Source organism: Hydra viridissima, unplaced genomic scaffold, assembly GCF_058129835.1.
Source record: "Hydra viridissima isolate aposymbiotic clone 2 unplaced genomic scaffold, HvirCarnegie_v1 scaffold_4, whole genome shotgun sequence".
NCBI lineage: Eukaryota > Metazoa > Cnidaria > Hydrozoa > Anthoathecata > Hydridae > Hydra > Hydra viridissima.
In genome coordinates, this window is record NW_028324303.1 from 4511498 (window position 1) to 4539471 (window position 27974).

The 27974-nt window shown below is 28.4% G+C and overlaps 2 protein-coding genes across 7 annotated transcripts; one reads left to right on the plus strand and one right to left on the minus strand.

Moving 5' to 3' along the window:
- The first annotated feature begins 333 nt into the window (after positions 1-333).
- On the plus strand, positions 334-27857 carry LOC145183014 (talin-2-like). Of its 6 annotated transcripts, none has more exons than XM_090085976.1 (52): positions 334-617; positions 2646-2751; positions 2893-2968; positions 3060-3160; positions 3289-3363; positions 3506-3560; positions 3824-3915; positions 5357-5456; positions 5564-5633; positions 5919-6045; positions 6275-6345; positions 6452-6515; positions 6610-6714; positions 6852-6941; positions 7056-7121; positions 7771-7872; positions 7987-8388; positions 8548-8708; positions 9101-9254; positions 9427-9795; positions 10178-10402; positions 10635-10766; positions 12539-12781; positions 12998-13111; positions 13225-13359; positions 13475-13603; positions 13763-14074; positions 14160-14285; positions 14446-14783; positions 14948-15254; positions 15428-15571; positions 15789-15812; positions 16015-16176; positions 16296-16436; positions 16711-16892; positions 17105-17237; positions 17343-17444; positions 20303-20476; positions 21325-21471; positions 21572-21703; positions 21811-21930; positions 22011-22157; positions 22482-22835; positions 23016-23141; positions 23292-23408; positions 23535-23717; positions 23939-24149; positions 24270-24394; positions 24500-24625; positions 26351-26410; positions 26554-26736; positions 27242-27857. In XM_090085976.1, the coding sequence occupies exons 2-52, from the start codon at positions 2689-2691 to the stop codon at positions 27455-27457; spliced, it is 7713 nt and encodes a 2570-aa protein (XP_089942102.1). In that variant the 5' UTR covers positions 334-617; positions 2646-2688; the 3' UTR covers positions 27458-27857. The 6 variants fall into 6 exon arrangements, with proteins under 6 accessions (XP_089942102.1, XP_089942099.1, XP_089942105.1 ...); XM_090085973.1 differs by lacking the exons at positions 26351-26410; positions 26554-26736; positions 27242-27857 and adding exons at positions 25223-25282; positions 25407-25589; positions 25688-26216; XM_090085974.1 differs by lacking the exons at positions 334-617; positions 26351-26410; positions 26554-26736; positions 27242-27857 and adding exons at positions 625-711; positions 25223-25282; positions 25407-25589; positions 25688-26216.
- LOC149889475 (uncharacterized) lies at positions 17454-19927 on the minus strand. The gene has a single exon (XM_090085980.1). The coding sequence runs from the start codon at positions 19721-19723 to the stop codon at positions 17918-17920; it is 1806 nt and encodes a 601-aa protein (XP_089942106.1). The 5' UTR covers positions 19724-19927; the 3' UTR covers positions 17454-17917.
- Positions 27858-27974: the final 117 nt, after the last annotated feature.

The window sequence follows — 27974 nt, forward strand, 5'->3', positions numbered from 1 at the left end:
ACGATTTTTTTTTTTGTTTCGATTTAAAATAAAACTACCTTTCAAATGAACTTTCAAAAGAACTAAATAACTTAAGTACCTTTCAAATGAACGATATATCTAGTAATTTGATGGAATATTGGTGAAAATGATTTTGAAATATGTTGACTAATTGGAAAAAAAAAATTGTTTAATACATTTTGATAGGAACTATGGACTCTTAAGCACTCTATCTTCTATTATTCTCTTTAGCCACAGTATTGATTTACAAAATGAGATTATTGTTTTTTATAAATAATTAATTTTTTACGGTTAGAAATATAAACTAATAACAAGTTCGGTAAATAAACTTGCATACGTATAATGGAATGCTAAACGCACCTTTATCCAGCACCAGCGACACAATTTTGATAAATTTCCAAACCCTAATTATGATTTTATTTTCTATCTTAACATGAAAATTTTATTTTATACTTCCATATTCTTTAATCTTTAAAAAAAAGAACAGCTTATTTCTAGCCAAAATGTTAAATAAAGCGTGTTTGGATTTAAAATTCGTCCGTAAAACGCCCTCTGAAGATTTGTAATTTATGCAATAAGTGTTTATGGTAGCCATTATGAATAAATCAGTATAGAGGGTGAGTCGCTACTTTCTTATTAAAAATATAGCTCCACTGTGTAATGATAATCCTGCTTTTATTTTAAATTGTTGCCTAAAACTTAATTTTAAAGGTTTGTTTTATGCTAAATTTTTTGAAGCAATATATTTTATCGACATTTTATGAAATATTATTTTACTTGTTTTCTCACAATAGATCAATCATTATAGTTTTGAAAATGTTAAAGTTTTATCTTTTTTTTTGTTTGTTTCTTTTTTTATTTTGTATAATTGTTTAAGTTAAAAATACTTTTGTGTTTTTAACTTCTCATACATAAATTCTTTACATGTTATCACAAGATGATAGTTTACTAAAATATTTTTGTGTTTTTGGCTTCTCATACCTAACGTCTCATACCTGACTTCTTTACATGTGATCACCAGATGATAGTTACTAAAATATTTTTACAAATGCAAATCAAAACCTTTTCACTTAGATTTTTGAAAGTAGGTATCATTCTCTAGCCCTAAATCTTTTACTTAATTTTTTACTGTTTTTAATTTTTCTTTTTGGCACAAGATGGCAGTAATTTCTAAAGGTAGACTTGTATAAAACATTTCTCAAGATATTCATATATTTGAAAAGTTAAGAATTTGTTAAAAAAGATTGTTGTCTATTTGTAAAAAAGATTTTTTTAGCAATCATAAATTATTTTTTTCTCATTGGTGGATTAATTTTTTAATTACAACATGTATGTAAACAAATTTAACATAAAATCTATTTGAATTAATGTAAAGTTATTAATTTTCTGTAGATTTCTAGTTCTTAAATATAATATTTCAAGAAAAAAAAGACAATTTAAGATGAGTTCTTACAAATACAAATGCTTTTTTTTTTCAAAATACTTAGAAAAACAACAATTTGAGAAAGAGGGGAGAGAGGGAATTTGTTGACATTAAAAAACATTTACAAAACAAGATTCTACAATCTGAGAAATCAGCAAGAGGGGGGGGGGGGGGGGGGAGAGAACTTATACAAAAAAATAAAAACAAATAAAAAGTCATTAAAACAAAAAGAACATATGATGAAATTTGTGACATTAAAATGGTATCAAGTTTAAGATTGAAATGCTAGAATGCCATATAATTCTATGGTTGTTGATTTCTACATATTATGGTTTGGTTGTTGGTGTAAATTTCAAATAAGTGTTTAGTTTCTATGGGATTGGGTTGTTTGTACACTGAGATTGAAAGTGAGTTTCATATAGTATACATAAAACATTTATATCAGGACATCTGTTTAAAAAGACTCTTAAAAGCTAGCAATGTATATAGATATTCACTCATAATGTGTGCTAATGAAATCAAATATTTCATGATTAAACTGTTTAAAACTCATCTAGTTTGTCAACTAACTTCTTACATAAAATTATAGCTTGAAATAGCACTATACTTTAAATGTGAAAACTTCTGATAATTACTTTCTTAGCTTTTTAGATTCACTCTCATTTTGTTTTTTCTAAAGTTTTCTCAAGATATTGAAATGTATTCATGACTGTCTCAAAAAATCATTTTTGCAAAACCCTTTCTATCTGTTAATTGACTAAATTTACTAAACTCTTTCTTCTGGTTATTATGTTTTTTATTTTTACTTAACTTTAGAGAAATTCTAAATTTTTATTGAAGGTGGTTTCTTAGTGTATTCATTTTAGAATTATATTGTCATATTGCTGTTAACCAAGAATTACTGTAAATGTATCCTGTTTGTGAAAGGCTTTTAGTTTTATATTGTATTATGAATGACTGTCGTGGTTTATATTTATATAGTAATAGTTATGTAAACTTTTTGTGTAAAGAGAATTGTTTAAAGCTTACATAATGTTATCTAGTTATATTTTATGAATATGCTTATAGAGTATATGTATATGTATGAACAGATAGTGAACTATTGCAAAAATTAAAATTTTGGTAGAAATTCAATTGGTGAATCATATAATTTCAAACATTAGGTGTAAAGTTTTATGATACACTGATTTGATTTCTATCATACTACCATGTATATTTTTAGAATGTTAATTGAATTATCTAACTAAAGCAGCTCAAAATTTAAAATGTCGAACCTTATTGTGATCAAAGTAAACCTTGAGTTATTAGAAATTGTCAAAACATTTCAGGTAGGTCAAATAGTTAATTTACTTTATCTTCAAAATTGTTTTTCTTGAAGTACTTGCAATTAAAACCCTCTCCACTTTTGCTCTTTTCCAAATATGGTATTAATATTTATTGCATACCATCATTTTTAATTTTCTTTTAAGTTTGAACCATCATCAACTATCCAAGAAGTTATAAATTTAACAAGGCAGAAAATACCAGAAGCTGCACCAAAGCAAAGTATAATTTATTCATTTTTTTCTTTGAATGACTTTTTTAAGAGCTCAAAGAAAATTTGAGGTTTTTTAATTCTTTAACTTTTTTTACTTAGATCAAAATTTTGGAATCTTTTACGTTGACCAAAATGATTTCTTAAAAAGTCAGTGGCTAGAGAATGACAGAACTCTTGAGTTTTATGGAATAGCCAATGGGGTATATACTTATTTTTCTCAGTGTAAAGTGATCTATCAAGAATTAGGACATTAAATTTTGCCTATATCTTTGGAAGACATGCTTTTGTAAATTACACTTTGTATAGTTGAATATGTAAATTGCTTTAGACGGAGTTGATATATCGAGATAAACACAGATATTTGAAGGTCAAAATGTTAGATGGATCTGTCAAAACTGTTATGGTACAATTTATTTCAAGCAATTTTTTTTTAAATTTAACAAGAAAATTTATAGGAAAAAACATTTTTTGACAGTTAAGAAAAGAAAAAAATTTGAATACCCTCAAAAAAAACCCTATTAAATAGTTATTTTGATTTAATTTAGATTGATGACAGTCAAACTGTAGGTGTTGTTTTGGAAACAATTTGTGAAAAAGTAGGTAAGTCAACAAAAATAAAAATAGCTCTTTGAGTTTGATTAATTCAAGAGAAAGGAAAGATTTTGAATATTTAAAGGACATTTGGTATTGTTGTTTTTGAAATAAAGTATTGATTTTTTATTACTTTACAAGTCCGAACCAAAAGCTTTTTTTTAATCAGATTTCTCTACAACTGTTAAAAACCTTTTAAAAATTTTTCAATTGTAGTGTTCTTTTAAAACTCAATTAAAATTTTATTTTTTGAAATTATTTTGTCATTTCAGGTATCACAAATGTTGAAGAATATTCTTTGTTTATTGAAGAAAGTAAAGATGAAAAAAAAGAAGAATTTTCTACAGGTACCATTGGAAGAAAGGTAATTTTACTTAACTTTTAACTTAAAAATGAGTATATTGTATATTTAGGGAATATTTATGCAAATCTTTAAAATATCTTGAATATATGAGATTTTTTAGGTAAATCTCAATTGTCTATGGTTTTTTTTTTTTTTTTTTTTTTTTTTTTCACATTCTGCTAGTTTATTATATTTAATTTACAAGATATTTCTATATAAATGACTGTTATTAAAATAATATATATTTTATAAAATAAGATTTTTTTTTTTGATTAAGCATATAACAGTCTAAGTTAATAATAAAAAAAACAATATGTTATCATTATTTATTTGTTTTGCTTGCAAGTTCTTAGTTTATTAGAAAAAACTTTGTAAACAACATATTCAAGATTTTTTTAAAATTATAAATTAATATAGATACATAGCAACTGGGTTTTGGAGGGAGGGGGGCTAGTCCTTCGCCTAATAATTGAAATTGATTTGTTGCTTTGCATTAATCTTTGTTAATAATGAAAATAGTTATGAAAAATAAGTGCATTTAAAACTATTTAACTCCATGTAAAGCCCAACAAATAAATTCTCTGAAGCAAGTATTATAATTAAAGCAGTAAAATATTCCCCATTTGAATAAATTCATAAAAATTAAGAGTTTTAACACAATCAAATCAATAAAAAAAAATCTTTTTATGCAAAATTTTAAATATTGAAAAAATTTTAATTGCATAAAGAAAAAAAAACCTTTTCATACCACATAACTCATTAGCTCATTTTTATTACTTAAATTATGTTTTCTTATTAAAGTGTATATATATATATATATATATATATATGTATATGTGTGTGTATATATATATATATATATATATATATATATATATATATATATATATATATATATATATATATATATATATATATATATATATATATATATATGTATACATACATACGTACATAACGTGCGTGTAATTGATTCGTAGAATAATGTTAACATGCAAATATGTTTAGAATAAATCATTTCTAAAAATAGAAACTGTGTTATATGATATACAGGTGACTAATGGTTTTAATTGTCGTTTTTATGTTTTAGTATCATTTGGGTACATTGTTTTATAAATTCTTGTTTTATAAATTCTACGAATCAATTACACGCACGTTACATACATACATACATACATACATACATACATACATACATACATACATACATACATACATACATACATACATACATACAGGAATTAAGGAAAAAAAGCTTTATAGAATTGATATATTATAGCTTCCACTTATTGAATTTAGATGGTTTGTTTTTTATCGCTTTTGTTTCTTTCAGCGTAGTTAGTGCTAACAAAAATAATGTTATCTAGTTCCTAATTACCTCTTAACATTTGTATTTAGGTAAATGCATGCTTTTTGTGACAAAGTCTGCCATAATAAGATAATTAATCTTTATTTATATTAGGACAATAAATCAGTGAAGACTAGTACTCTACTCAAAGTTGAAGAAAGAGATAAACAGAAAATGAGAACTTTAAAAAAAAAGTTGCATACAGATGATGAAAGTATATTCATAATTTTTTAAAAATGACTTGTAGGAGAAAAAGTATGATTTCATTATTGAATGAAGTGACTTTTTATTGAGATGTCATTGAACATTTCTCTTTTTCAGCAAACTGGCTAGGGCATGATAAAACGTTACGTGAAGCTGGAGTCCAGGATGACTCAATGGTAGTTTTAAGGTACTGCTTCAAATACACAATTGTTATTGATACTTAAACTAAAATCTATGGGAATTTTTTTTTTTATTATTACATTTATTGTTCACTATGTGCAAGGCTCATTAACCAAGATTAGTGTGTTGCTTATTTAAAGATAATTATCAGAGCACAAGTGTTTCTGAAATTCACCTACATTTTTTTATTTTGTGAAAAATTACTTTTGATTGTTTAACTGCATTTATCTATTTTATTATTTGAATAAAATTTCTGAAAATGTAAGATTTTTTTTTTTATTTTGATTTTTAGACGAAAGTATATGTATGAGCAAAGTGTCAACATTAAAAACCCTGTTGAGATAAACTTACTTTATGTACAATCTCGAGATGCTATTCTTAATGGAACACATCCTTGCACAATTGAAGAAGCTGTTAAGGCAAGTTTAAAAAAAAACATCCTCATTAGATAATTTTTTTTTTTTTTTAATATGTATCTTCACCTACCCTATCCTTTACATTGTTCAATGTGCAAATAACATTTGTTCAAGAATTACTTTAGTAGAGATTTCGTTAATAAAATTCTAATTTTATATTTGGATTTATTTATATTTTGCTACTGATACATTGTAAAAAAGAAAAAAATCTATTCTCAATTATTTGTTTTAGTTTGCAGCTTATCAAATTCAAATTCAACATGGCGATTTTGATGAAAGTCGTTACAGATCTGGTTATATTGAGTATGTAATACTTTTTTTTTTTAGTAACCTTAACAGTTTTTTTTTTAATTTTGATGCATATTTGTCTTGTTTTCTGTTACATTGACAAATCTTGTATTTAATTTAGTTTAAAAGAATTCCTCCCAAAAGAGTATGGAAAGAAAAAAGAAGCAGAAAAGAAAATCAAAGAGGTTTAATATCAGCTTTAGTTTTCAAGCATTTTCATTTTACTCTTTGTTTTTTTTGTTGTTTTTTTTGTTATTAATTGATTTCTTTATTTTTAAGGAACATAAAAATATAATGGGTATGGATGCTCTGAATTCAAAATACAAGTATATTCAGCTCTGCCAGAACCTGCAATCATATGGTGTGACATTCTTTTTAGTTAAGGTAGTATTATCATTTATTCTTTTTAAAAAATTAATTTTAGCAAAGTGAATAATCTTTTTATGAAAGATATTTTATATAGTAAAAAACAATTTTATGTGAAATTTTATATTATATGATAAAATCTGCTTGGTATATAGGAAAAAATGAAAGGGAAAAATAAACTAGTTCCCAGATTACTTGGAATTAATAAAGAAAGTGTTTTACGTGTAGATGAAAAAACAAAACAGGTAAGAAGAAAACTTTTCTTTTTAGTTAACTCTAGGTTGCAACATTTTGTCTATTCTTATTTACAGCTTATTTTAATGAAGCTTTCTTGCTTTAATTGGTGATTTTATGTTAAGGTTTTAAAAACATGGCCTCTTACTCAAGTGCGTAGATGGGCTGCATCGCCAAACAGTTTTACCTTGGTAGGTTGTTAAACGAGGCATTGTTTATTTTTCTTAAACCTTTACTTAAATTAGTAGCATGGGTTTGTACAGCAGTTTTGTAACAATGCTTTTTTAAATGTTAGTTAAACATTCATGTATTTTTTGAAAGCTGTTTGGTTTTTTGATTAATAGCAAATAAAGAACAAACTAATATATCAGTCTTGTCAAAGTCAAATCTACAATAAGTTATAGATTTAAACATGTAAAGTTTAAAATCTCCATAAAAATATTTGCAATACCAACATCAAATGTCTTCTATAATTTGGTCTCAAATATTTTGCAATAAAAAATGAAATATAAAAAATATTTTGCAATAAAAAATGAAATATAAAAGTGTTGCTCAAATTAAATCAATTAATTTTTCAAATCTAAGTTTATTTCTGCTTATAAGTTTGTCAATTCAAAAGTTTTACTGTTTTAAATAAATAAAAGGTTTTATTTAAATGATCTTCAGGAAATTGGATTCATCTTATATTATTGGTTATAAGTTATTGACTATATTCATCTTATAATACTTTATATGCTATTAACTTAATCTTGTAAGTTCTTAGTTTTTTTTAAAAATTTTTGTTGTAGTTTTTCTGTTGTAAGTAAATTGCAATTAAAAGTGTTAACAAACTATTTCTAGGATTTTGGTGACTATACTGAAGGCTTTTACTCAGTTCAAACTTCAGAGGGTGAACAAATTAGTCAACTCATTGCTGGTTATATTGATATTATTCTTAAAAAGGTATTTTTGTGTTTTAAATCAGGTTAAAGCTTTTTTTAAATTTCAAAATAAGTTTATTATTATATTGTGTTAAGCTTCTTCCATAGTTTATTTTTGAAAATTGCTCATTCGCAGAGAAGAGCTCATGACATGTATGAAGGTGATGCAGATGAAAGTAGTGTTATGTTGGAGGATACAGTTCTTCCTTCTCGTGCTACAGTTCTCCAGCATCAATCCAATCGTGCAAAACAACCTGAATCAGGAAATGTAGCTATCCCAGCTGTCATACGTGCTGGTGGGCAAGGACCAAGCTCCTATGAAGTCAGAAGCATGCCTGATGAACAATCTTTAAGTACACGCAGTATGTCACACACAGGTCATCAGCCACCTATGGGACATCAAGCACAAATTTATAATCTAACAGCAGGACAAAAAGCATTGATGAAAAATGTTACTGATGGTCATGAAAAGATTAGGGTAGTTGTAGAAGATATGTCTGAAACAGCTGATTTGATACCTGATTTAGGAAATGATCCTGTAAGTTAAAGTCTTGATTGGTTAAAATTATGTTTATAAAATTTTTAAATTATTTTTGCTTAGTAGTTGTTCTGATTTTAAAATATGTTTAAATAATATTAATCAATATGTTTTTATTTTTTTATCTTTTGAACTGAGTTGCATGAAATTTTTCTTAAGCAATCAATGAAGTGGCGTGATAACCAGATGGAAATCTCTAAAAATAATATATCTAGTCGATTAGCTGCCATGTCTGCTGCAACTGCTGCCATTATTTCATTAACATCTGGTGATCCAGAAGGTTTTAATTATACAGCAGTTGGAGCTGGTGTCTCTACAATGTAAGTTGATTTTAAAATCAAGAAATTAAAACCTGTAGTTCTCTTTAACTTGTTCTCTTTAAATACCAAGATACAAGCCACATGGGGTATTATGTAGTTTCTTTTCAGAAACTACATAATTTCCCATGTGGCTTGTATCTTGGTATTTGTGCCAGTAATTGTGGACACAATGTGGTTTTGTTTTATACAAAGATTAAATAAAAGTTTAGATATTTTGGTACATAGTAGTTATAACTGATGTTTTCATTAAAAATACCTTTAAACATATTAAATTTGTTTTACAAATAGGATTATTATCAAACCTTCCTCTTACTATTACACCTTATTTCTGTAAATAGGGTTAAATGCTACAAGGCTCTACTTATATACTTGTATTGAAATGTTATATTTAGAACCTCAAATCTAGAAGATTTAGTACATGGAATTAGGCTGTTGGCAGCTTTAATGGATGATGATATCAATAGCCAATCATTACTAGATGCTGCAAAAAAACTGACTAAAGCATTTTCTGATCTTTTAAATAATTTGAACATGGCAGATGGAAAAGTAAGGAGATTATTTTATACTATTTATATGGAAGTAACTAAGAATTCAGATAGAAGTTTAATTAGTTTTTGATTTTTCACATTTACAAAACAGGTTAAAGTTATTTAGCTCATTATTATATCTCAGTGTCCCTGAGTCCCTAAAATTGACATTTCAAATTTACTATTGTTAGCCCAGACAAGACATACTGACAAGTGCAGGCGATATTGGTTCAGCAAGTGGTAGTATAATGACTGTACTGGGTGATCCTGATGCAGATGCAGAATTTCAAGAACTCCTTCTTCAGTTAGCAAAAGCAGTTGCAACATCTACTGCTGCTCTTGTTCTTCAAGCGAAAAATGTTGCAAGTTTATCTGAAGATACAGCAGTTCAGAATAGTATTATTGATGCTGCAAAAGAAACCGCAATGACAACCTCTCAGTTAGTTGCTTGTGCTAAAGTGTTGGCTCCACATATTTCAAGCCCTGTATGCCAAGAACAAATGATTGAAGCTGCCAAGTTGGTGGCTACAAGTGTTGATGGAGTAGCTGATGCTTGTTATGTGTGTTAATCTTTTGAAGTTTTTAATATATTTAACATTATTAACTTAATTTCATAAATGTTCTAAAAAAGTACTTCATAAATATTATTAAGAAATCCTTTACAAACAAGAATCAATAACAAGTAAAGCAGCTAAGTATTTTTAATCTAATTGGTTATTTTTTCATGCATTACTTGACTAAAAATAAATTACACTCTTGCTCAACTGTAAATCACTTTCACTCCATAGTAATAAAAGTACATTTATAGATTAAACTATATTAAATTTAGAATTATTGTGTTGAAGTTCCAATGGAAATATTTACATTAGTTATTAAATATATTAGTAACTTTAAAAGCTTTTTTTAAAAATTGTTTTAATTTTAAAAAGGTTCTTCTTATAGGCTGCTACAAATGATGAGGATACTACAAATAAAATGAAAGATGCTGCACAAACAGTAACTGATGCATTAAATAAACTCCTTCAACATATCCGTGATGGTTCACGCATGAAATCAAATGGTCAATATGATAGTGCTTGTGATGATATTTTAAATGCTACTGACAGATTATTTAACAGCATGGGAAATGCCGGCGAAATGGTTAAGCAAGCTAAAATATTAGCACAAGTAAGTTATTTATTTCCAATATTTATTATCTTAAGTTTTGTATTTTTGTATTTCTTTATTTTGTATGATTGGATAAGAATTAGAGATTTTTATATATCAATTTAAATAGATATTGCTGAGTTTTTTTTAATGCATATTTGATAACATTATTCTTATCAGAAATTTAAGCTGTATGTGGATGAGTAATGGCATTCAGAAAGAGTATTTTTCTATTGTGTTATTATTACTTTAGGCTACTTCACAACTTGTGAATGGCATAAAAGGTGATGCTGAAGGACAAGATGATGATGACTCCCAGAAAAGGTTGCTTGCTGCAGCCAAATTGCTGGCTGATGCTACTGCAAAGCTTGTGGAAGCTGCTAAGGTTTTTTCCTTAATTCTTTTTTCTTTTTTTTTTTCCAAAGAAAGTTATCTGAAGTATTAATTATCAAATAAAAGTTAACTAAATAAGTTAAAAAATATTTTAAGATCACTAAAATTAAAGACTTGAAAAAAAAACAACTTTCAAGCAACATTAAAAATATATGACAATGTTGTGAGAGAACTATCTAGTTATAGAAAGCATTTTAAAGTTGTGGTTGTTAAAATATTATTCAAACTTTTATGACTCCCGCTTCATATTTTCTAGTGCCAAACTTATGCACAGAATTATTCTCAAAATTCTGATTAGCTTATCAATTTATGCTTGCAATTGTGTGCTCACAAATAATATATGATCCCAACAGAAGAATAAAAATCTTGTAAATCAGATTTTTGTCTTGCTTATATCTAGGGTAACATTATGCATGTTCCATTTCTGAATATATGTAAATTTTAAGGTTTAAAGATTATAGATGTTATTAGGTTTTACAGTTTTCTTGTTTGCCTAAAAGTTTTAAGATGTGCGAGGTAAAAAAGAACTCAGCAAAATTTCATTTTAACCTTGATATATTGCAACCTGCAGGTTTATTTAATACCTGAAAAGAGTATTAGCAAACAGTATCAAAGAAATTTTGTACTTTTATGTTTTTATCTTTTTTTATTTCATATTATTTCACTCATTAGCTAGGAAATTGTGCCTCTCCACCTATCATAAACCTCTCCACTTTAAGATTGATTTTGATTACCCTTTCAAATAACATTTTTTATATGTTCTAATTCAGATTTTTTTTTTTTTTGTAATTATTTTAGAAGCAAATAAAAAAAAATAAAAAAAAACTGTAAAAAAGTGTCTTGACCGAGAGAGGTCAATTCCAGATCAGTTGCATCTACCTTAAGACCTTTAAAAAATGTTTCTTTATCATGTAGATAATTGAGCTAGTTGAACAGATTTTGATGTAAATAAAAATAATAATGAAGTGTTTTTTGAATACCCCATTTTAAATGACATTAACAATGCACCTAAACTTTTGTAGTTTATCTAAAGTTTTGTAGTAATTCTTCATCAGTACAAAAAAAAAAAAGATATTGGGTATCTAAATATTAAATCTAGCAATTAAATTACCATGGCTTTTTTCAATTCTTCTGCATCTTTGGAAGAGGAAATAAGTTATCTATATCCTAAATTGCTATTTGAAAAAAACTCCACTGCCGCTTTATCTTCCAGCTTCTCCAATATCAACCAATTTAAATCTGTATTTTGCAACACAATCACTTAAAAAACTATTCTAAAATATTTCTTATAGGTAAAAAAAATTAAAAACCACTGGTTTGCAGTGTCTGCATTGACATGTTTTCAATCTATTAAACTTACAAAATAAGAAATGTTTCTTTAGGAAATGAAATCTTTTGCAATTTGTTTCCTTCAGTAATATTATGGTACTTTAAAAATCCTCACTTAATCAAAATATTCTATCAAGCTTCAGTTGTCTCACTAAAAATTTGCTTATAGATGTTGGACTAATACACAGTGTAGCTAATCCAGTTTTCAGCATTACATGTTTAAAAGCAGTTTTTCCCTGTCAAAAACTATTCTAAGGGAGAGTTATGGTTGTAACTGCCAAATCAATTTTAGATGAATGGATTCCATGTTTATATTCTACAGAGCAAAAAAATATATTACTTTTTATACACGTGAGTTAGGGTTTTTTGTAAATTATATCAAAGCAGAAGTTATGTATGAAAAAATTACTAGTAGTATGTTTTAATATTTTAAAGGGAGCAGCACGCAACCCTAATGATAAAAATGAGCAAGAAAAGTTAAAGCAAGCTGCTGAAGATTTACGTGTGGCAACTAATGCTGCAGCAAGTAATGCCCTTAAAAAGAAACTTATTGCCCGTTTGGAAAATGCTGCAAAGCAAGCTGTAGCCTCTGCCACACAACTAATATCTGCTTCTAAAGCTGCTGAACCTTCTAATCGTAATCCAGCATCACAAAATCAAATGGATGATTCTGGAAAGGTATGTTTATTTGCTTTTAATATTTTTCTTTAGTGAATCCTAGCTATTAAATTATTTAAGTTTTTTTTAACTTCATTTTTTTTTAATATTTTTTTTATTACACATATGTAAATTTATTTATAAAAAATAGATCTATTAAAAAAAAAATTGTTTTGTATACATATCAGTTTTGCTTCTATTACTACTACAGATTTATATAATTGTTGTTTGTTGTAGATTGTTAATGATAACTCAGGTGAACTGATATTCAGTATTAGAAACAGCCATCGCAACCCTGATAGTCCTGCTGCGCAGCTTGGTCTTATTACATCTTCCATGAATTTTATTCCTGTAGGGTTTAATAATTACTATTTTTCTGTTATTTTATGAACAAGTTTATCTTTTTTAATTTAGCTCTTTTGATGATGCTTATGCTTTTTTTTTAAAAAGTTTTAAATTTTTAGGCTTGTGCAAAATTTGTTGCTCATTCAAAAGCTGCTGTACCAACAGTTGGTGATAATGCTGTTGCTCTGCAGCTCTCAAATGCTGGAAAAAATGCCCAAGTTTCTTTGAATGAATTGCGATTGGCTGCTGAAAAAGTTAGTAGATCATTTTATCAATTGTTCTATGCTTATACAATGTTCACACTTAAATATACTTGGTTCACTTTCTTAATAATTTAACTCTTGCTAAATATTAGCTATTTGTTATCAGGCTGCTGAGGCTTGTGGATCCTTAGAAATTGATAATGCTTTAGCTGCTGTAAAGGCACTTGAGGAGGAGTTAGAAGAAATTCGAAACCAAGCTGACAAAGGACAGCTAAAACCTTTCCCTGATGAAAATGTAAACTACTTTGATATTTTAAAGTTTTTTCACCCAGGTTCACATTTTTTTTGTAACCTTTCTTACATATTGTTGGTGTAATAAATCCATTTCTTATGTGGTATTTTTTATGAGTTAGAAATAAATTTTGAGTAAGATCAAAATTGATTTGTTAAATAGGCAGATGATCGAGCATTAGAGGTTGGTGCTACATCCAAAACTGTTGGTGCATCGATGGCACAGCTGTTAACTGCAGCTGCCCAAGGAAATGATAGTTACACAGGTATTGCAGCACGAGATACTGCTAGTGCATTAAAGATACTTTCTAATGCTGTACGTGGTGTTGCTGCAACTTCAACTGAATCAAAAGATCAACAAGCTATTCTTAAAGCAGCACAAGTTGTAATGCATGAGTCAGCCAATTTAATTGAGGAAGCAAAGACAGCATTGGAAAATCCAAGTGATCCAGAAAACCAACAAAAACTGGCTCAAGTAAAAAAATATCACTTTTTAAAAAATAGATTTACACAATATTTATCTAAAGTTTGATAATTTTCTTAAATCATTTGTTTTCCAGGTAGCCCGTGGTGTATCACATGCCTTAAATAATGTTGTTAATTGTCTTCCTGGCCAAAGAGTAGTGGAAGATGCCATAGAAGAAATTGCACAAGCCAGTCAATATCTCACTTCCCCTGAAATAAAAGTATTTAAAATAGCATGCTTTTTATACAATAATGAAATTTAAAAGTATAAAAAATCTCTGTTGATTGATTAAGTTATGTTCTTTAAGCATATGTACATTTCTATTTATCTATTTTTAAATTCCATTGTTGATCTACTTTAAACTACCTATTTTTTTGAAGTTCCCTTACTCAAATGACTCATTCAGCCAAGTGCAAGATCGATTAAATGCATCAAGTCTTCAACTTAATGCTGCTGCAAATGATGTCTTACATGCTGCAAAAGGTCCTAGTGCTCAACTTTCAAATGCTTCAATTAAATTCTCTCATTCTTATGCAGATTTTCAAGAGAGTGGGTTAACTTTAGCTGGCCAAATTAAAGATAAAGCTGCACAAGATCAGTTGATTAATGATTTGCGTAAAACATCAACAGTGAGTAGCAAACTACTGTTAGCATCAAAAGCTTTAGCTGCTGATCCTGGAGCTCCTAATGCGAAGAATCTTTTAGCTTCTGCTGCAAAGTATGTTTTAAACTTCCATTGGTTGTGTCTTCTTTATGTGTTAGCACATAGACAATTTTTAATTTTATTATCTTAAATTTAAAAAAAAAATGGTAATGCTTATGAAGTTATGTAGAAATGAGAAAAATGAAGAATATTTAAATGATTAAATTTACTTATTTTAGGGGAGTTACAGATGCAATTAATCAACTTCTTAATCAAGCATTAACTGCTGCTCCTGGTCAAAAAGAATGTGATTCAGCTGTTAGAAATGTAGAGGGGGTAGCTCATGTATTAGAAAACCCTGTTGAGCCTGTTAATGAGGCATCATTCTTTGAGTGCTTAGAGCATGCTTCAGAAAAATCACAAGAGTTAGCTCGTGGTATGCAAGATATAACAAATGCCTTAAAAAAAGAAGATGTAGAAAGTTTAGCTAATGCTGTTGGTAGTGCATCAGATGCAGTTTGCCAACTCACTGAATTTACAGCTCAAGTAAATCTCTATTTCATTTGTGAATAAACTTTTATAAGATATTAATAATATCTTATGTAAGATATCTTTGTCTTTTGTCAATACCTCCTCCTTTAATGGTAATTCAACTAATTTTAAATTAGAAGTATTTATGTTAAAATTTTTAGTTAACAGTTTTGTTTTCTTTACTTTAGGCAGCATATTTGGTTGCTATTGCTGATCCTTCAAGCACTGCTGGCCAAGCTGGATTAGTTGATCAATCACAATTTGCTAAAGCTCGTGATGCTATTAGGGGAGCCTGTGATGGTCTCCTTCATCCTAATGCAACTCAACAACAAGTAATTTTAAATTCAGCCTTAAAAAAATTTCAAAGTCAAACAGATAAAAAAAACTAAATGTTAAAAGTTAAACATAAATAAAAATCTTTGTATATTATAATATAGTTTGTATATTATAATATAAATTTAAATATTAAAATACTGTTTAAAAGTAAATCCTAAAATAAGAACTTTAAAGTTACTATTATAAACTTTTGTTTTTATTTTGTTTTCCAAGGAAAAAGAGAAACTATATTTCCAGGTATGATTACAGTTTGCATAAGTTAAAAAAAAATTAAAACATAGTTAAAACATTTAACAGATATTTTAAAAATATAAATAAAGAGTTAAAACTGAACTTCTTTAAAATAAATACAATGAGTAAATTTAATTTAAACAACTCCTGCTCTTGTGGGAGAAAATTGAGTGTTAATTTCATTTTTGAATTTTTTTCTTTTTTGCAGGTTTTATCAGCAGCAACAGTTATTGCAAAGCACACTGCTGCATTGTGTAATGCTTGCAAAGCTGCATCTTCAAAGACAGACAACCCTGTTGCTAAACGACACTTTGTGCAATCAGCAAAAGATGTTGCAAATAATACTGCAAACTTAGTAAAATTTATTAAGGTACACAAAAAGTTTGTATACTTAAACAAGAATTTTTTTGTAAAAATACATTTTAAAGTGTTAAACTTTAAATTTAAAAACTCTTTTTTTAATTGAAATCAATATTTGATTAAAAACAGGTTTATGCAAGTAATATGACACCTGAAAACCGTGATAACTGTGCTGTTGCTACTGAACCACTGTTGGAAGCTGTTGATAATCTTGTAACCTATGCCTCCTCTCCTGAATTTGCATCTGTCCCAGCCAAAATTAGCACACAGGTATGTATGTATGTATGTATGTATGTATGTATGTATGTATGTATGTATGTATGTATGTATGTATGTATGTATGTAGTTTTATCAGTATTTTACAAAACCAAATACCTGGTAAAGAAAGACTAAATGATATAAGATGTTTTTTTCTGCCAAACCTTGATATTTTGAGGGTTGATAATTTAAATGTTAATGAATGTTTTTCCTAAAGAATTTTTAGATTTTCAAGTAAAGGGACTAAATTAGAAATGAAATTTTATTTGAGTTTTTCTTTTTACAGGCTAAAGCTGCTCAATATCCCTTAATAATGTCTGGAAAGTCTGTGGTAACATCAAGCTGCCATTACTTTATCACGGTTAAACAACTAGCCATCAACAACAAAGATCAAGGAACGTGGCAGCTCTTTGCTCAACATTCAAAAACAATGGCTGATGCAATGAAGAAAATTGTTGCAGCAATAAAGTATGAAACAACCTTGGGTGATTCATTTATAACAACCCTGGCAAATTTAATTGTTTAATTTTACTGTTTCAGCAGCAGTAAAGTTTAAAGTTATTCGAGATACTTTAACCTCCTGTTAATATATATACTAAAAAAAGATAGCAGATAAGTGTAACTGAGTGAATATTTATTGAATATCTTTTCACTGACTATCTGTTCTTGTTTGATTGTAGAGATAATGCTCCAGGTCAACAAGAATGTGAAGTTGCAGCTGATTCTATTAACAAGGCTATTAACAAAATTGATCAAGCTTCCTTAGCTGCTATTAGTAATAACTTAAAACCATCTAATGAAGACTCACTTAAGGTATTTTCCATTCTATAAGATTATTGCTTACTTATTTGGTTTATTTGCTCGTTTTAAATGGATATATAGTTATTAATTTTACTTAAGTATAAATTTTGATTCTAGGGTTTCGAAGAAAAGATGATGTTGACTTCCACTCAGTTGACAGAAGCAGTTCCTGTAACTGTAGAATATGCAAAAGGCTCTCCTGAAAACATTGGACACTCAGTTTGTGTTTAACTTTATGAAACATGATTTCTAGCAAATCTATTTAGTTTGATAAATAATACTTAGACATACCGTGGTGTGACGTAAGAAAGTCCTAGTTTTCAATATCTCAATTTATAAGAGCGAATTAATACTAAAAAATAATGAATTCGAATTCTTGCTTTTTGATAATATTGTAGAATAATAAATAAATTTTCAGTTTTACCCTATTTTAGGCGTGAATCCATTCAAAAAAGTCTTGATTTACGCTGTAATGTAATTCGAGGTGATGACAAAAAGAAAGTACTATAATTTTGTACGGAATAAAAGAAAGTCCTAATAAGTAAAAAAGAAAGTCCTAATGTTTAGTATTACATATTTCTTGAAGATTAAAATGACAAGTACACTAAAGACATTATTTTTCTGACAGAGATTTATTAATTCTACATGTGATATAAAATTAAAAATTCTTTTCCATTATTCTACGTATAATTTTACTTAGTTTTAGACTTTTTAGCTGCTTTTTCTTGTTTTTCTTTCAAATTTTCTAGTCGAATTCGCTTTCTTTCCTGTTTCTCAGACTCTTTTTCAGCTTTTTTTCTCTTTCTTTCTTGCTTTTTCTCAATTCTCTGTCTTTCTAATTCTTCTTTAGCTCTCTTTTTCTCCTCTAAACTAGCAATATATTCGTCAGATGTAATGACTGATGAAACTCTTGTTGCTTGTCTTGGTACTTTTTTACTCTGAAATTCTTCTGGATTAACAAATATTGAATCGAAAACATTGTCATTTGCTTGCAAACGTCCTTGAACTGGTGCTAAAGCTGTCTCATTATAATCAATTGTTGATTCTGGTTGTGTTAAGTTCTCATTGCTTACTGGAGTTTCCTCTAATAGCATTTCTAGAACCATGTTCTTTTCTCGAGTTTTGGGATCAACACCCTCTATTTTGTCCATTTTCTTCTGCCAGTAATAAAATAAGGCTTCTTGTTCTATTGCACCTGTCCAATACATAAGATTACGATGGGCTCTAAAAGATTTTAATTGCTCATCTGTAATATCAGTTTCTAAATCATTTTTGGCCTTATCAATTGGACTTAACAGTTCGGCTATAACCGGAGTTTCAGCAGATTCTTTAGGATCCCTTTGAATTTCATTTTCTTGTACACTTAACGGGACTTTTGTAAGATCCAAATTTTCTAGTAAAAAAGGACACAAACCGCAGCATTTAAATCCATTTGGTATTAAAGTTGGATTTTCCTGTGTTTTTGCAATTGCAGTCTGGAGCAGGGGTGCAAATGTCCTTTTTGGTAGGGCAACTCCAAGGTTTTGCATTCTCCATTCTGTGACTATGTCGGTCCAAATATCTTTTGCAACATGAAAGTAAACTCGGTCCAATGGTTGTGCAAAATGGGTGCAATTAGGTGGCAAACAAATGATGACAATACCATTTTCTCTGCAAAATTGTCCCAAATCTAAGGTCAAATGTGATTTGTGACCATCTAAAAAAAGAATTATTGGCAATTGGACACTATTTTTCCTTAAAAATTCAATGAAAGGTCCAGATATATAATCGTAAAATGTTTGGGACATCTGGTAACCTTTGGCTGATTTACCCATAACCCAATCTTTAGGAAAGTCAGCTGCAATTTCTGGTGGAATTCGCCGTTCATATGGATACAAAACCAAAGGTGGTGCAAATAAATTACTTGCATTTACTGTTATCATAACTGAGAAACTTTCTTTATCACTATTTGCAGTGATGTTATACAATCGTTTATTTTTTTGTCCAATTGCATTTTTAATAGATGGACACAGATCAAAAGATGACTCATCAAGGTTCCAAATTCGATTAGGATCCTCAAACGCAGACAATAAATCATTTTTATCCATATACTCTGCTATTTTTTGGAACCACGTTTTAATATCTTGTTTGGAAACAAGTGTTCTGTGTTTTGGAAGTGTCTGAGCCTTTCGAATCGAAAGTGTTGAATGTCTCTTGAAAAAATTGCGTGCCCAACGAGAGCCAATTACTTTTTGGTCAAGATTCATTTTATGTGCTAAAATAGATACACCCTTAAGAAGAAGTTTCTTTGTGACTGGCATACCAACATTGGCCATATCAATTAGCCAATTTTTAATTTTAACCTCTACGTTTTTATCAAAAATTGTTGGACGCCCTATTTGACTCTTTGCTCGACCTTGTGTTCGTTGAACAAGGGTTGTCTTAGGTATTTTATAAAATTTAGATGCTGCATATATTGTCATAGTCTTCTTTTTTATTTTATCCAATGCTTCATCCATATCCTGTTGTGAATATGGTTTGTAAGATCTTTTTGGGCCTAAAACAAAAAATTAAATTATTTTTGTAAGGCTAGGACTTTCTTTTGTATACGGTAAAAAAGAGGAAAAAAGAAAGTCACATCAACTTTTTCGTAAAAATATTAGTTTTTACGTGTAAATCGATCGTTTTTACATGCAAATTCCAAACTTACCACGTTCATGTGCCATTATTGATCAAAATAGTTTTTTAACAACAAAATTTTTACAATAAGAAACCTAATTTTTCACCATACAATTTTTGACGCAATGTTCAAAATGGCATTAACTTATATTGACTATTTACATCTCAGTAGAATAAATACTCTGATTGGCCGAATTCTCCACCAATCCAGTCAATTTTTTTATGGAAAGTTTCTTCAAAAACATTTACTTAAAATAACAAAAAGTATTTTTTCAAAATAATTATTTTATAATATACAAAATTTATCATTTGTTATATTAGGACTTTCTTACAGCATAGGACTTTGTTAGGTCACACCACGGTAATTTGTCTAAATTTTTAAATAATTTTTAATAATTTATTCTTTTTTTTTTTTTAAGGTAATTAAACTTGCAAATCTTGTAAATCCTCTTGCTGACTGTGCAATAGGTTTTGCATCAAAATTACCTGGTGGTTCACAAAAACAAACCGAGTTGCTTGACACAGCAAAAACAGTTTGTGAATCAGCAGTTCATCTGGTATATGCTACCAAAGATGCAGGTGGAAATCCAAAGGTACATTATAAGTTTAGAAAATTGTAGTCTCTAAGTTTGACCAGCATGTGAGTGCTACATTTGCTATTAATTTGTTTAAGAATTAGTTATGTTGATTTAAATCTCAAATTGTTAGATAAATAAATGTTAAAACTAACATATCAATAAAAAGGGTTAGTTTAGGTCAGACAAATTTGTTACTAGAATTCAATAAATCTAAATTAAATTAATTTTTCAAATATTAATAAGTAATCAGTTCTCAATTACTTCATCTTTTATTATTATTATTATTATTATTATTATTATTATTATTATTATTATTATTATTATTATTATTATTATTATTATTATTATTATTATTATTATTATTATTATTATTATCATTATTATCATTATTATTATCATTGTTATTATTATTATTGTTATTATTATTATTGTTATTATTATTACTATTATTATTATTATTATTATTATTATTATTATTATTATTATTATTATTATTATTATTATTATTATTATTATTATTGTTATTATTATTGTTATTATTATTATTATTATTATTATTATTATTATTATTATTATTATTATTATTATTATTATTATTATTATTATTATTATTATTATTATTATTATTATTATTATTACTATTATTATTAATTTTATTGTTATTGTTGTTGTTATTATTATTATTCAATTATAACAAAAAGTTTATTTTGAAATAGAAGGCTGAAATCAATAATGGTAGTTTTTATTTGTACCCATAGATAGATTTCATCAATCAAACTTAATGATAAGATTTCATAAACTAAAGTTTTCATCTAATTAATCTTCTCCTTGTTCTGTAATGTCTTGTTTTTATATTTTATTAGGCTTTGAATTTCCACCCAGCTGTTGATGTTGCTGCTCAAGACTTAGTTGAAGCACTTCATGATCTTACACAACAACTAGAGGAAACAGCTGGTGATACTGGAGCTGTTATGGCTCTTGTTGATTCCATCAATAAAGCACGATCTTCTGTAATAAGTGTTAAAATTATGAGCTTTTTTTTTTTTCAAAATACTTATCTAAATTTTTATCTACTTATCTAAAGGTTTAAAAGCTAACCTTGTTTTTTAGATTAATATGTACGTAGCTGATTATCGCAGAGATCCTAACGCTGCTCCTGGCAATGAAACAGTTTCTTTTGTTGAATGCCAGGATAATATGGTTAAGAAATTAAAAGATATTGCTAGAGGTGCTCAAGATATGGCAAGTGATACTTGATTTTTTTGATATTGGTATAAATTCAATGAGTGATTATAGCATCTTTTTTAATTGCTATTAATTGTAGCAAGTTTTATGGTTGATTTTTATAGGTTGGTAAAGCAAACACAAAACCAAAAGAGCTGGGTACAATAAGCCAGGAGATGTGTAAGAACTACAATGAGTTAACAGAAAATACCAAGAATGCAATTAGAGTAACAGTTCAAATGGATGTAAGTTTATTTACTTAAAGTAAACCTCAAAATTTTATTTTATGTTAAGTGTGATGTTTCTATTTACTTTATTTTTATAGATTGCAGAGCGTTTAAAAACAAGTGTAAATGCATTAGGAGATTCTTGTGGATCATTAATTCAATCAGCTGGTAGTGTACAATCAAGTCCAAATGATCCTTATGCTAAATCAGAACTTTCTGATAAAGCTAGAGATGTGTCTGAAAAGGTAAATACAGATTTGTGTATTGCATATTTGAGCTGCTTATTTGTGAAACTGATTATCTTCATAAACAAAAAGTGGAGAACTGTGAACATTTGATTGCTTTTTTAAAATTTCCTTATAATACAAATTAATAAAAAAAAAACAACATTTAATAGTGTTACTGCTTATTGTTAGGGAAGTTTATTACATGTATAAATGATATAACTTTGCTATATAAAAGTTATGCAATAAAAAATTTAGCCTGTAAACAGCTCATTCACTGTTTTTCATTGTTTAAGTTTATTCTTTTAAACAACTTCTATAAAAGTACACTGTTCTTTCTTTCAGGTCTCTTATGTATTAGCAACATTACAGGCAGGATCTGTAGGCACACAAGAATGTATTAATGCTATTTCCACACTTGCTGGTATAGTAGGTGATATTGATACCACTGTTATGTTTGCTCAAGCTGGTACATTAAACCCAGAAACCGAAGGAGAAACCTTTAGCGATCATCGAGAAATAATTTTGAAAACAGCAAAGAATTTAGTTGAAAATACAAAGAACTTAGTTGTTGCAGCACAAGGAAGTCAAGAGCAACTTGCAACATCTGCTCAGAATGTGTTGTCAAGTATGACAAAGCTTGTTGATAATGTGAAACTAGGTGCAATTGCACTTGGTTCAGATGACCAGGAGGCTCAGGTTTACTTTACTATTTTTTTGTTGTTATTTTTTTTTTTTGGGTTGCTTTATTTGCATCTAATGCATACAGTTACTTTTATAAAAGTATTCTTAGTGTGTTTTAAGATTAATGTCATTTTTGTTATCAATAATAGAAAAAAGTTCTGAATTTTTTCAATATACTTTTAATGCAATTATTAGACTATGCTACTTATGGCTGCTAAAGATGTGGCTGTTGCATTAACTGACTTGATAAACTCAACGAAAAATTCATCAGGAAAATCAGCTAATGATCCTGCTATGGACACTCTTAAAGTTTCTGCAAAGGTTATTTTGTTAAACTACCTTTTTTTTGTTATTCCAGTAGCAGTTACTTGTAATTAGAACATTCAAAAGAAGTTTAAATTGGATGGTGCTAAGATTTAATTATGTTATAATTTGTAATCATTTTAGTTTACTTTTGTATTTATTTTTCAGACGATGGTAACTAGTGTATCATCTTTACTTAAAACTGTCAGAAGTGTTGAGGATGAAGCTTCTAGGGGTGTGCGAGCAATAGAATCAACTGTTGAAGCAGTTAAACAAGCAGTCATTGTAGGTTTATTGTAGCTTATTGTAATGATGAGTTATAAGTTTTAGTAATACATACATATATGTTGCTTGTCTTTAATTCATTGAAAAAATGATAGATTTTTCTAATCAGTAATTTTTTTAATGTAGAATTTGCAAGTTGGAGATCCTGAATCTAAGGCATCACCTGAAGATCTTATTAGAGCAACAAAAGGAGTCACTCTAGCTACTGCAAAAGCTGTAGCTGCTGGCAACTCTGGCCGTCAAGAGGATATTGTACAAGCTGCAAATATTGGTAGAAGATATTGTACTGAGCTTTTAGTTGTTGTTAAGGTAAATAAGTTGGAAGTAAATGTGTTTTTAGTCTTTATTTTGGATAAATTTAAATTTGTTGCTCATTTTCCAATTTATTTAATGTCAGTATATACAAACATTTTTTTTAGCATTTTTTTCCTTTTATTTTACAACTAAATATTTTTCTTTTGTGTACTAATTATAGTTTTACTTATTTTATCCTGTAAAAAAATTACCATAAAATATTAAATGTATTTTAGGCTGCTGCATTTAATGCTGAATCCGAATCAATACGTGTTGCTACTATTGTAAAAGGTCGTGATACAGCTCAAGCATATTGTGAAGTTTTAGATCATGTTGCATCTGTAATTGTTCATCCTACACCACAAAAAAAGCAACATTTGACTGTTTTATCCAAAAAAGTAGCTTTTTCTGTTGCTCAACTAGTAAAATCTGCTGAAGAACTTAAAGGTATCGCAGAAAAATTAAGAATATGAACTCTAAGTTGGTTGAAGAATTTAAAAATGTAATTAAAAATCAGCCTATACTTTTTTCCTAAAATTTTTTTTAAAAGTTTATTATTTGCTTAAGGAGCTGATTGGGTGAATCCAGAAGATCCTAATGTTATTGCTGAAAATGAGTTGTTAGGAGCTGCAGCATCAATAGAAGCTGCTGCAAGAAAACTAGCTGAGCTTAAACCAAGAGCTAGACCAAGAGTATGCTGTTTGTTTTATTTTTATATAGATATTGCTTTTCTTGTTAATCACCCAACATTCAATTTTTAAAATGTTTTCTTTTACATTATTTTGATCTTCATTTAGGAGGCTGATGAATCACTTAACTTTGAGGAACAGATTTTAGAAGCTGCTAAATCAATCACTGCAGCTGCTGGTGCCCTTGTGAAGGCTGCAACTGCTGCTCAGCGTGAATTAGTAGCTACTGGAAGGGTAAAAATTAGTTCTGCAAATTTTTACTTTTTTTTTTTATTATTATTATTTTTGTTAAAGTTTCTGATGTTTTCTAAATGGCAATTGGGGAGGTGGGGGGGCCTATAATAGGTAAAAATTAAAATGATTTGGCACTAAATAAATCTTTCATTTGTCTCTAAATATTAGTTTACTTTTTTATTGAGTTTATTTTTGTGTGTGAATATTTAATAGATTTGTTTTTCTTTTAATTTTGAGATTATAAAAATTATGTAGAATGATATAAAATTTATAGAATTATATATTGTAATAGAGAATGATATAGATATGTTTAATGGCTTTCTAATTTTGAAATGCTTTATGAATTTTTTTTAAAAGTGTTAATGAATAATTTTAAGAAACATTAGTAACTTGGTACATGGCTAGAAGCTCTAGTAAGTATATTAATGAATTTGCTTTTTCTCTTAAGGTTTATCACGTTGAACCATCTTTTGTCTAAAAGTTTTGTTACAATTATTTAGATCTTTAACTGGGGCCTGATTTCAGACTCCTATTATAGGCCCCTATTTAATTAAAATTGTGTATCACTTGGATTATATATTCTGAAGCATTTTTTAGGTGGATGTAGTATCTGAAGGATCTGGAGATGGTCAATGGTCTCAAGGATTGATTTCTGCGGTTAGTTTACTGTTGTTCTAAACAAATAAACTTTTACCAGATAGATATAAGTTTATTTAATTTCTGCAAATAAATATAATTTGTTTTGTTTTTTTTTAAACTCTAAAATCAAGATGTTGTTTAGGCTCGTCTTGTAGCTGCTGCTACAGGCTCATTGTGTGAAGCTGCCAATGCTGCAGTACAAGGCAATGCTAGTGAAGAAAAACTTGTTGCTAGTGCCAAAGCAGTTGCTAATTCTACTGCACAGCTCTTGCTCGCCTGTCGTGTTAAAGCTGATCCTAATAGTAAATCACAACAAGGATTACAAGTAAATACACTTTTTTTTTTTTTTTTTTTTAATAAGTTTATGTTAATTTCAAGTATTTTGATTTTATGAATTTTGCTATCAATTCCACACTGTTTTAGACGGCAGGTGCAGCTGTGAAACGCGCTGCTGATACTTTGGTAAAAGCTGCTCAAGGTTCAGCTATGTTCCATTATGACGAAGTTGAAGTCAATGTTAGTAAATCTCTGACAGGTGGTTTTAAACAAGAGTTGGAAATTCAAGAAGAAATTTTACGTAAAGAACGTGAACTCGAGATAGCTCGCTCTAAACTTCACATCATACGTAAAGAACGCTACAGACCTGACGAAGAGGAGTGAATTAGATGTCAAAATATTTTAGCGAACTATTATATATTATTTTTACGCAAATATGTTTTTATATTTAATGGTACATTGTTATCATGAATGAAATTTAATCATGATAAGAAAACAATACTGAAGCAAATTTAATCGCTTCGCTTAAGTTATTTTTTGTATTTTGATTTTTTCTTTAACTTGTAATTTTCTTGTCTGATTTAAGTTTCTTCTTAGGTTACTGTTAAAATTTTCCTTTTTACTCTTGTATACACTTGTTGTAGTTTTTTAATCTTAATAAATAACTGTAAACATTTTTTATTTTTTATTTTCTAGTTTCCTTAATTTTTTCAATCGAGTTTCTTATTAAACTGCCTATTATGGGTCCCCTCTTTTATGTTTCACGGTACTATACTGTTCAGTTGGCTTTGATACTGTTACATTTTGTAGGTGTATGCGGTTACGTCATCTGATGAAGATGGTCAGTGGTCTCAAGGTCTAATATCTGCTGTACGTAAATTTTCTTAGGCTTGAAGCTCGTTGTTTTTTTCTTATGAATTTTTTTGTTTGATAAACTGTTATTCTAAATGCCAAATGTTGATATATTTTATAAACTTGTCGTCAGTTGTGTAAATTTTTGCTTTGCTTTACAGGCACATACTGTTGTTGGAACCATCCTGCAACTGTGCGAGACTGCCAATGCTGCTGTACAAGGTAATGCAACTGAAGAAAGAATTATTGCAGTAGCAAAAGGTGTTGCCAGCTCAACTGCACAATTATTACTTGCTTGTCGAGTGAAAGCTGATGCCAATAGCAAAGCTCAACGCAATTTACAAGTATGATTTAATGTGTTTAGTACGTCTGAAAAATCTAAAATTTGTCTGGAACAAAATGTGTCTCGTTTTTTAAAATACATTTTCTTCTCTACTTTGTGTGTTCGACGTTCAAGTAAGTTTTGTGTGTTCAAGTGAGTTTTGTATGTTCAAGTGAGTTTTGTATGTTCAAGTGAGTTTTGTATGTTCAAGTGAGTTTTGTATGTTCAAGTGAGTTTTGTATGTTCAAGTGAGTTTTGTATGTTCAAGTGAGTTTTGTATGTTCGACGTTCAAGTAAACTATGAAAATTAACATTTTTGAGTTAACAACATCGAAAATAGTTTTGATAAAAACAGCTTTGAGTTACTTTAGATGCTTTTATTATATTAGATTATCGTTTAAATTCTTCTACATTTACTTACTTGCGTTATCTTTATCCACGTTTCTTTTATCACTGTATTTTCAATGTAACGGTTGTTGCTTATGGTTATTATTAGTACCCCTAATGAATTCGGTTTTTGTTTCTAGATCGCTGGCAATGATGTTAAACGAGCTACAGAAATCCTCGTAAATGCTGCGAAGTCAGAAAACACAGAGGTTATTTCAGTAACTGTTAGCCAACGTAAAATGAAAGGAATTCGTCAAGAAAGAGAGGCAGAGAATGAAGTGCTTAAAATTGAACGAGAACTCGAGGAAGCTAGGCAAAGGCTCGCCCAATCGAGAAAGGCCCAATATAAAAAGTAATCATAAAATAATAATCCTATTTGGTTTGTTGTAAAGTGGTGTATCAGATGACTGAAGGTCTCGCAGTAGCAAAAACTTACTATTGCTGAATTTTAACAGCTGGGATAATTATCTCACTTCCGATGGAAACGAACGCTAAAAATACCCTTGAAAACAAATCGATTCTCGAGAAAGCTTTTTAAGGAACCTTTTTTTTAAATACTTATGCTCTTCGTTTGTATATCATTTCTATTTTAGTTTGCAAACGAGATGCTGAATTTAATCATTTTTTGATTGCAGATATTTTTTATTAGCGCATCTTATTTTATCGATGGTTTAGGCTGGTGTCCTATGTAAAACATTTTTTATTATAAACGTTTTTTTAAATTGAAATGCACCATCCAAACGAGAAAAGTGACGAGAATAACTACACTTCTTTTTAGTACTTTAAATCTGCACCAATTTTTTTAGTTCATCAGTAAGAAAATTGTCATCTCTTTATCTGTTAATTTGTGTTAACAATTTGGTTTAAAAAATT

Coding starts and splice junctions, on each gene's coding strand:
- LOC149889475 (XM_090085980.1), bottom strand. CDS start 19,723: ATGGATGAAGCATTGGATAAAATAAAAAAGAAGACTATGACAATATAT.
- LOC145183014 (XM_090085973.1), top strand. CDS start 2,689: ATGTCGAACCTTATTGTGATCAAAGTAAACCTTGAGTTATTAGAAATT. Junction 5,634..5,918: donor GACTCAATGGTAGTTTTAAG/GTACTGCTTCAA, acceptor TTTGATTTTTAG/ACGAAAGTATATGTATGAGC. Junction 23,718..23,938: donor AGCTTTTAGTTGTTGTTAAG/GTAAATAAGTTG, acceptor AATGTATTTTAG/GCTGCTGCATTTAATGCTGA.